The sequence below is a fragment of the Sinocyclocheilus grahami genome, unplaced genomic scaffold (assembly GCF_001515645.1).
Source record: "Sinocyclocheilus grahami isolate Dianchi unplaced genomic scaffold, SAMN03320097.WGS_v1.1 scaffold373.1, whole genome shotgun sequence".
Taxonomy (NCBI): domain Eukaryota; kingdom Metazoa; phylum Chordata; class Actinopteri; order Cypriniformes; family Cyprinidae; genus Sinocyclocheilus; species Sinocyclocheilus grahami.
This window is the reverse complement of record NW_015505552.1, coordinates 198769-209901: the sequence shown is the minus strand read 5'-3', so window position 1 is coordinate 209901 and position 11133 is coordinate 198769. Positions and strand designations below refer to the sequence as shown.

Genomic DNA, 11133 nt, shown 5'->3' with positions numbered 1-11133 from the left:
AACCCCCCCCCCCCCCCCAATCTCATGAGTCGCTCCAAGGTCTTTCCATACATGAATAACCATACAACTGTATAAGTTTTAGATTTAAAAAAAAAATTTTCAACTAGCCTGCAGGTAATGAGAGTCTCCTGCTTTAAAGTGAACAAACAGACAATTTATTTAGCCATGTTGTCATTCAGAGTTTTTACTTAGTACTTATTGTGATGAGTTGAGTTATTACTGGTTTGCAGTGTGTTTGTTTGCATACAGCGGATGAAAGAGAGAGAGGCAGTTGTGCCCCGGAGTGCTCTCTGTTATTAAGAAATGAAAAATACGACTTAAACAAGATCCAACCTGCCACAAAGCGACTCAAAGATTTATGAGCGCGTCTGCCTGTGAGAAACAAAGTGAGAGGGAGATGGCGGGAGAGTTTTGTTATTGATACTTTGTAATTGAATTGAAAATTCAAAAGTAAAAAAGAAAAACTGTCACTGGGGCGGTACCTTTTCAAAAGGTACAAACATGTACCTTTAAGGTACTATTATGCACTCTCTAGGGGTAAATAATGTACAGTACAAGGGTGTATCTTCTGAAACAGTTCCAGCTTTTGCACCTTTTTTCTGAGAGTGTATTACATAAACACTAAATGAACAACAAGTATCCGTTTTGCATACAGGCACATTCAAACAAATGAAAATAATACTGTCAACACATCAGAAGAGAGGAAGAGTAAACACTACAACAGCTTTTCAATGAGGAAAGAACGGAGGAGAAAAACAGCAGCAATTTGTAAAATACTTGCATTGATTTTAACCATAAACAACATAAAAAGATTAAAGAGTGTCTGAAACAGAGAACGCCACTTATTTTCTTAATTGCTTATTTTTCATTCGTTCTTTTAGATTCCAGCGGGTGCAAAAAGCACCTGCAATGCTGCACAGTCAAAGCTGCCTTCCTTTAAGTTAAGACTTGTTATCTGCTTTCTTTTTCCACTGGCCTGCAGTAGTTTGCATAATTCAGTACTTCTGCCTATAGTAGACTTGATTTTGCACTCTTTGTTTCCATGTTTTTTGCATTAATTCAGAGTCTCTGCCTACGCCCTAGAGTCTTGTGTTAGGTTGTGGGTCAAGGTTCTGTAATGGGCTACAGAATGTTTAACCGGTTGCATTGTGTGGTATTTTATATGAAGATCGCTCTGAGCACTGAAACACATTCCCACTGTCTTCAATCAGATGCAGAAGCTGGTGCATTTGTAGGCTTCTTTGTTTACAAAACTTGAACTTGCAGTGTCATTTTTTCACTTGGGCATTAGGGACTTGCCGGAATAAGAAAGCAGCATGTTCTTTGATATATTGTTGGATTTGTCTGACCGTGCTGTCTGATGTTTCCTGTGCAGGTGTTTGGTGATGACCCCACTCCAAAGGACAGTGCCTGCTTTTTGGATATTTTAAGCGATCCAATCCCTGACAAGCATTATAAGAAGTCGGAGGTACATACACATTCATATATGCATAAATACAGGGCAAAACAAAATCAGGGCTGGGTGAAATTCAGAATTTAAGAGGCTCATTTTCAATTCATGAGTTGAAATGTGAATTGAATTGGCCACACGCCACAGGATGCTAAATTGGGATTTGAATAGAAATGGCAGGAAGAGGAATGTATGGAACTGCAATCTACATAAGAGGAATTTCATTAGTCCAACACAAGTTTCATCAAAACATAAATAAATAATTAATTTTGCCTAATTATGCCTATTTATCTCCCTGTATGTAGACTACATTTTTTTTCTCAGCTCATTAGACTAAACGGAGTGCTGTCACATTAAAACGAACATCAGAACATGTTTTATTTGACATACGGCAGGGGGTTTCAAACTTTTTATACAAAGGACCCCCTAAATATAATGATCCCCCTGAGAGAGACACTTTTCCTAAAATATAAAGCAATTATAAATTTTTATGTATAAAGATCAAATTATACTTTTTGAGAAAAATATTAAAAACATCACATTGTTTTATATAAAATCATTAACTGGCTTTATATTGTCAGTATATTAAAATCAATAGAAAAGTAGTTGTGATTTATCTGATTTAATTAGAAATAAAAGGCAGAATCAAAAATTCAAGTACAAGTTCAAAATCTTTTCACGTTTTGTTTAAAAATCCCTACTACATTTTTTTCAGTCAGTAGCCTAAGTAGCATTTCAAATACTGATTGTTAATATAATTTAATAGCCCATATGTGTGGTATATGATAACATTTCTAACTAATTCATATGAACACTTACAGAAAATATAATTGCTTGTACTTGCTTAAATTTAAATTGTAAATTTGTACCACGTTCATAAATAAAGATTTGAATTGGAGTTGAGTTCGGAATGGTTCACAACTTTGACTCACAAATAAGTGTTCTTTAGGTCTTTGCGGCCTCACAGAGGTGCAAATGTCTTCAGAGCTAGCATTTAAATGACGCAACAGAGACATAAGTACTGTGTGTGCACACAAGCACAGAAGCAAAAACCACAAGACAAGCATTACATAAAAACCACATTCCTCAGTGCACTCTACTTAGAGATACAGTTCATTGGAATCTGCTGCCTTTTCAGTGGACAAATAATACATCAGAGGAAAGCATGTTTCCATGTTACACTCACAGATTCAGTCATGCGCAACCTCAAATCCATTGCTGTCATATGCCGAGTAAGGAACAGGACAAATCCAAAAGGATTACAGTTTTCAATAAGAAAAAAACAGCTGAGATACACTGAAGACAAGCTCAGACATGTTGACAAAAGGCAGTTAAACAAACTATTATATCACTTCTACAGACAAAAGGGACCAAATATAAACTTTTTATGTTCTATAACTGATAATTAATGTAATAAATTAATAAAAACAATCCTGATAATCCACAGTTTAGGCCTAATCATTGTTAATAATGGCTTTCAAATATAAATGTTAGATGGATTTAATTTCCATTTTATCATCAAAAATCAAAAATTTAATGGAGACAAAATGGCATTTATAAAACTAATCAAATTAATAAATAAAATAATTACAAATGTCTATAAATAGGCCTGGTAGTCTTAAGAATTTTTTTATTTTATTAATACATAATTTACATTCAATAAAAATCAAAGCTAAATAGGAAAAATTAGGAACTAGCTAGTTTATGACAGCTATAGTCAGCATTTCAATTTGCATAAATATTGAAAAAAGAATAAGACTATTCACTGGTCATACTTTAAAAGGGTCCAAATAATGTTATTCCTTATGTCACTATTTAAAATAATAATAATAATTTTTGTAACAGGAATCATGCATGCACCAACAGGAGTGCAGCTAAATATTACATTTCTGCTCATTAAAATGAGTTAATTATTCATAACAGCTTGTATGACAATTCACTGAATATCAACTCTACAGATCATGTACTAAAATATTTTAATTGATAAAAACAGACACTCTTTTAAAACAGTGCTGGTACCAAAATTTAATACTAGCTACTTTCCATGCTAGGTTAATTTAGGTTCATGTTAGATAATAGTTAATCAAACCTATAGGTCTCGCAACCAAAAGCATGAGATTTGTGCCTCTAACGCTTTAGAAATAGGACACCACATGATCGACTGTGAAATGTAATGTCACCCCTGCACAGTAATTCATGCACAACATGCAACACACACACTCACACACAAGAGCAAGCAATGATCTGCTCACTCAGCAGGTAATGTGTATCTACTTAAAACAAACAGGATCTGAGCAACTGGGTGTCACAGAAAACAGGCCGGGGACCCCTTGTGGACGGCTGGAGGAACACCACTAAACCTATCATGTGCTCCTACAAAAGAGTCACCTGTAGCTTTGAGGTCTACGGCTTCCAGGGGCGAACAGAGGACTTCATTCACAGGGTACTGACCATAACTTCCCATGCATTGCATCATGTTGTTTAGTCATGTAATCCCATCATGTGTCATATTACGGCATGTTGTGATTCATCATAGAACATTCGTGACATTCTGTTGGTGGGACACAGACAGGCAGTGGCATGGATTGACGAGTGGCATGGTAAATGAGATGTATTGCAATGCTTCATTACCATAATTAACCACATGCTCTGTTAAGTACACACAAGAATCCTGATCCCTCGCTTGGCACTCGATTGCTGTACGTTATCTATCTTAATTCTTTGCAAATACACACTAAATGCATAACAAATATTTGTGCATGCAGGAATGACACTCGAGCAGGTGAGAGAGTATGAGAGAAAACAGCAGGAGGAAACCAACAGCAAACTCAATAGTGACATTACCTGCACAGGTATGCTGAAATTAAAAATTATTTGGAATTTACTTACTTATTTGTGACCCTGGACCACAAAACCAGTCATAAGAGTCAATTTTGTGAAATTTAGATTTTTACATCACTTGAAAGCTGAATAAGCTTTCCATTGATGTATGGTTTGTTAGGATAAGGCAATATTTGGCTGAGATACAACTATTTGAAAATCTGGAACCTGAGGGTGAAACAAAATCAAAATATTGAGAAAATTGCCTTCAAAGTTATCCAAAGCAACGAATATTACTAAACAAAAATTAAGTTTTGATATATTTATGGTAGGAAATTTACAAAATATATTCATGGAACATTATCTTTACTTAATATTCAAATTATTTTTAGCATAATAAAAAAATCGATCATTTTGACCCATACAATGTATTTTTGGCTATTGCTACAAATATACCCGTGCTACTTATGACTGGTTTTGTGCTCGAGTCCAGGGTCACATTTATGATTTAACACCAAATCAGCAGCAATGGCTATATTCATGGAAAATTCAACAGTATTATGGTTATAATGTTTAGAATAATTTAACAATTTTATCTTGAAAACGACCAACATACAAAAATATACATATATAGTTCAATTAACAATAATAACAATAGTAATAATAATAGTTATATAGAATTTTCTATTTAATTTTAAAATTCTAAAATGATTCCAGGAGAATCTTTTTTTAAAAATGTCCAATTTATTTATTTTCTGAATAAAACGTTTAAAAATGGACATTATATTCAAATACGTTTAAAACTCAAGAAATGATTACACACATCACAAATCAGACTCTCTTCCTCTTTTAGTAAATAAGTGCGAGTGAGTCTTGAGTGACCAATTCGATTAAAATTTTAAATCAATATCAAAAATTTGCTTGTTTGAATAGTGACCTAGAGATATAATAAAAAAATTCATATTTTAATTGATTTTCATATTGTTTCCAGATTCACGTTAAGAGTTTAAATAGATTTTAGCTTTCCTATGGCTCAAACAATAGAGCACGGCCCTAGCAACACCAAGGTCATGGGTTCAATTCCCAAGGAAAGCAAACTGATCAAATTTACCCTGAATACATTTGAATACACACTTTAGATAAAAGCCTCTGCCACGTGAATAAATGTTAATGTAATTTTCAATGTGAACATCTCTCAGTATCCACATTGCCCTCTATTGGTGAACGTTTTATACTGCATCACAACTTTTACAGTTTAGTCAGCACTGTGATGCAACTTCATTATTAATATGGAAGTCATCATGATTTATAAAAACACTGTTACAAAATGTTACGCTAAATCAGAAGCACAAAAAATACTTTTCTTTTCTGCTTCACAGACTCTGCTCCAATGCGACCCAGCTTCACTCGCTCCATGTCTGTTACAGATGAATCGTCACTGAAAAAGATGGGTGTAAAGACTGTAGACATTCCAAGCTCTCCGTCCTGCCCTTCCTCCCTCAAAAATCCCGTGAGATTAAACTCTACACCAGAATAACACCACATCGTCCACTGCCAGTACCTAGCCTACTATTAACAAAATTCTGGACTTGGACATTCTCTTCTAACCAAAACTAGAAAGACTTTGTCACATTGTCACTCACTGCTCTCCGTTCCATCTGGACTTGCATGCTTGTGTTCCATGCAGAGGCTGGCATCTGACAAAAACATCTTACTGAAGAATTGTAGATATTATGTAAAAAGACTCTGGCTTCGCATGAAGTGAACCCATAGTGCCTTAATTCATGTTTCTCACAGACCTCACCAAAATGGATTGAACAAATGGTAAATTCCCCTGCTTACAAACATGAAGGGGACCACAGAATGCAGATGAATGAATGAATGAATGAATGAATGAATGAATGAATGAATGAATGAATGAATGAATGAATGAATGAATGAATGAATGAATGAATGAATGAATGAATGAATGAATGAATGAATGAATGAATGAATGAATGAATGAATGAATGAATGAATGAATGAATGAATGAATGAATGAATGAATGAATGAATGATGCATTTATATATCGCTTTATTGTGTATTGCCGTACATCCAAAGCGTTTTACAATCATGTGTGTGTGTGTGTGTGGGGCATCCACCAGATGAAAAGCCTCTATTGACATAATCAGTAGACTGTTTCAGTGAAACCCGATCATATGGATTATGGCAATCATGAGTGACTAGCTGAATTTTCTAGTGGGTTACGGGTTATTGAGGCTAACCTCTGACCCCGTATCAATACATTGACGGAACACAATTGATTGTTTAGTCGTGCACCACATAGCGAGAACATTATCAATAGTACTCTGGGTGATCAGATGAAAAGACTACAATGGATGAAGCATTGTGTGTTATTTGACACCTGTCTTTTTAAGATGCCACTGGTGATAGTGCAGAACCATAAATTCACATCATTGATTAATAAGCCAACGTTGTTATGTCAAGCCGTTCAAACAAACCGAGGAATGTTGAAAGTGCCATTTCTTCACATAAACTTGAGGGATGCATGATACTCTGTTTCTACACTGGTTATCAGCCAATTTTTTCAAGCACTTTTTATTTATCAGTATCAATAGATATTTGATATTAAATACTCATTTGCTCTATTTTTTACATTAAGATCTTTGCCATCATACAAAACACTCACTTTAAAGTTCATCTTTAAAAACACAAATTATTTAATAAGACTGTTAAATATAATTTAATAACTTTAACAATTCTGAAAATGAAAATATTTTTTTCATAATGAACATAATATTGTGGTCCCTAAATTCACTTATCGCATTTATAAATCAATTAGGCTATTTTTAGTTGTTAGTGTCTTATTTTACCTACACGTGTGTGTATACAGAGTAAAAACAATAATATTTGAAATATTAAAATTTTCTATTTTAATATTTTAAAAATGCCATTTATTCCTGTGATGGCAAAGCTGAATTCACAACAGCCATTACTCAGTCTTCAGTGTCAGATGATTCTTCAGAATGTCCTCAACAATCATTTCTTTTTATAGTCTATGTTGAAAACTGCGGTGCCACTAAATTTTTATGGAAACTATGATACATTTTTTTTCAGGATTCTCTGATAAGTTTATTTTTAAAAGTTCAAAAGAACAGTAATTCTTTGAAATGTAATGCATCCTTCCTGAATTATAGTATCAGTTTCTTTCCCAAAAAACATAAAACAAAATAAAACTTACTGACCCCAAACTACACATATATAGACATGTATATATATATATACACATTTTTAATACACTGCATCCCTATAGGTTAAAAGTATACTTACAGCAAGTATACTTGTTAATAACTCACTTCTTGGGGTAAAAGCCCCCAAAAAGCATCAATAAAAAGTGACTTTGTAAACAAAAGTCTGAGCGTAGGCATCTTGTAAGCTTTAAGCGTTCTAGGAACTGCATTTTTTGCTGTCATACTCACCTTTTCTCCTCGCATATAATTGCAAAGATCCTTGCTGCTTCCTCCTGTGGCTATTACTGTATTCATTCATTCCTAGCATTTTATTTCCTTCTTTTTATCTTTCTGACGAAGGGATGTGGAAGGCAAAGATTGAATCCATGTTTCCTGAAGTCTTCTAGTAGCGCTCAAAGGACTCCAGGCTGTTCTGTTACAGCTCTGGCTCTCGCTTTCTTTCAATTTCTCACTATCTTCAGCATCCTCTCTTCCTTTCCCTTGCTGACCCTCCTTCACATCCCAGTTTCTATCTCTCTCAGGAGAACATTTCTGATGTATAAATTTCATTAGAAGAAAGCTAAGGCAGTAGCACTAGTGCAGGCAGTGTAAAAGATCAGCTCTCTCTACCAGAATAGAATAAACAGTAAACCAGAATAGGACCTACACAATAATAATTTGATTTAAACACTAGTAATATTGTGCATGATTTGATTTGTATGGACCTCTTTATTATATTTGTATGGGTTGTGTCGTTTTAAAGCCTAAAAGCCCCCAGTCCTCCTAATCCACTTTCATTACATTGAAAAGAGCAGCTAGGATATTCATCAAGCCTACATTTTTCAAGCCTAAAATATTGTAATACAGCTTTACATTTTGGTTTTCCATACATTAGAATGTGTCCTTATTTTTATTTTTTAAGCAAAAAATTACTATCATATAATGATTTACAGAAGACATCCACTAAAATGCCATTCAGTGAAACAATTTTATTGTGTAACAAGATTCTAAACAAAAATATATTGTCAGGTATATTTAGAACAGAATGACATATTCTATTTAATGATCACCGTGCAGCACAAAAATACTAATTAACTGATATTTTAAATCTTTTTACTATCCTTCAGGTTTTAACCATTGTTCTTGTCAGCAAAGGTTTTGTAGTAAGTGGAAAGGAACGAAGGAAGTGAAAATTATTAAAAATATATTTTTTTTAAATTAGTATGGCCACATATTCTTTTATATATTTGAATAATATAAAACAAATAAATCTGTTATGCTGAATGACGATGGTTTGTTACACTCAATGACGTTTTGCCAAAAAGGGAGAGAATATTGGTGTTGAAATGTTTTTAGTAGTTTTAGTCTATCAATAAATTAGTTTTAATAACATTCCTGAGTAAATGACAGCAGGAGCAGACGTTGAAAAATAAAAAGCACTCTTACGGTATCTTGTTACAATGGACTCTCTTTTCAGAAACAGTGGTAAGCTATTATTCTGACAACTGCAAACCTTTCCCGTCTCCTTTCTAAGAGTGCCGCTGTAGCTACATGGCTTTGCATTTACTTTTAGCCAGTGCATAGAAACTGGCAAAAAGTACAATCACGTCACTGTGATTGTAGGCATCTAAAATAAATCAGTAACACACACACACACACACACATAAACAATGCCTTAAAATATTAATTATACACTCCTCATTTACCAAATTGCTATCTATACAGTGATACTGAATGACAAAACTATCTTAGCATATATTGCAGGCTATCAGCCTATATCAAATACTGCTTGACTAGTAATGTTAATCACAGTTATTCACAACATCTACATATTTTTCAAAATAAACCTAACAATAAGTGTTTTTGGGCATTTCATCAAATGACGTGGTTTTGCAACTTAATTTAAGGGCAATAAATTAACTGCAGCACACCTATGTAAATATGTATGTATATATAACTATGTATATGCACTTTCTATTTATATAAAATAATTTTAGTAAATTTAATTTGATGTAGACACCAAAATGGGACATCTCATCTTCGACCCATCTACACACAGAAAAATAAGGGGCCAGAATTGTACCTTTTGGGGTACAACAGCTTGTCCCTGGAGCAGAACCCTTGAAAGGACATATTTGTACCTTTTTTACCCCTTATAGGTACATATTAGTACCTTAAGGGTACGTATTACTACTCTAAGGTACTAATTTGTAGCTATTAGGGGTAGCCCCAAAAGGTACAATTTTAAACCCCTTTTTTCTGTGTGTACAGCCTATATCTAGCTTCATGAATGTCATTAATATCTGACCACCCATATTATCTGAAAGAGATAAACTGCATTGAGATAAAGAACATTCATCTGCATTGTGTTCCACAACCGTTAAATGTCAACAGACAATGCATATTTAACACATACCTGACTAGTAAAATCGCTTAGTTTCACATAGAAATCACTGTAAACTGCAAACTGGATTTCACAGCAGAACAGATGTGCTGGATTAAAGACAGAAGACTGACCCAAGCCCTGCAAACTAACCCAGATACCAATGCCTTTTTGTCTGTCTCTAATCATTATTATCATAATAAAGTATAGGTGGGTTAAAAAGATCTCAAGGGTAATTTATGAGCAGTAATTATATTGCTGAAGCCACCTCCAGCTGACACATGGGCACACGCACAAGCATCCCCTCATGCAAGCAAATGTAGAGAGTTACGCATGCATGCACATACTCCCCCAAGAGGGTGGGAATGTTTGGGAGGCATTCATTGAAATTCAGGCCCTAAACATAGCAATCAGCACAACCATAAAGGACCCATATTTAATTGGCCCACCCAGCCCATTAATTACATAGCCAGAACTGCACTGCAACACAGCATATGTTCCCTAATAAAGCCCGATGGATCTTAATAGAGATGTATTATTGATTCACAAAGGTGGAATTAAATCTTTTCCATATAAGCAGAGATCCCATGAAGCGCACATTGAAATAACTATATACTCTTACACACACATATTAACATAAGCTTACACACATATACTCTTGTGTAATGTCATGGACACTAATATAGGTATAAAATAGTTAGTATGGTCATTATATGGGCATTATATGGATGCACTCACAAACACAACAGGGCATGACATACAAGGGTCAAAATATGTCATTACATAATGAGACATCACCAACAAGCAGCCAAAAAGCCTCTCCACCCTAAACATGACCGTAATAGTAATGAGATCATATCCAGAAAACCAGGAAATCACCATTTTCATCCTCAACAGCATTTGCCTTTTATTAAAACATAGGCAACTCTGCCTATAACTTCTTTTTCATCTGTATCTCTTCTTTTTCCTCATTCCTTTTCACTCTTTTCATTCATTATCATTTTCCATTTTGTGTATGTATGTACAGGTCCACAATAAAAAGCCAGAAATACAGAAATGTTCTGCATTGTTACAAACAACTAAATAATAAACAGATGATAGGTAGATAAATGATAGAGAGAAGACGAAGTATCTAAGATAGATAGATAGATAAATAGACAGACAGACAGACAGACAGACAGACAGACAGACAGATACTTTATTTTATACCACTGTTACAAATGAGGACGTCGCCAAAAGGAGATGTTGT

At 34.3% G+C, this 11133-nt stretch overlaps 1 protein-coding gene across 1 annotated transcript in view; it reads left to right on the top strand.

Annotated features, from left to right (window-relative positions):
- Nucleotides 1–6161, top strand: part of LOC107549471 (cytoplasmic phosphatidylinositol transfer protein 1-like) — a 12020-nt gene extending 5859 nt beyond the window's left edge. Inside the window, exons 6-10 of the mRNA XM_016230563.1 lie at nt 1376–1468; nt 3738–3893; nt 3987–4050; nt 4216–4302; nt 5650–6161. Coding sequence (XP_016086049.1) covers nt 1376–1468; nt 3738–3893; nt 3987–4050; nt 4216–4302; nt 5650–5807 — 558 coding nt within the window. The 3' untranslated portion in view covers nt 5808–6161. The remainder of the gene's footprint in view (nt 1–1375; nt 1469–3737; nt 3894–3986; nt 4051–4215; nt 4303–5649) is intronic.
- Nucleotides 6162–11133: the final 4972 nt, after the last annotated feature.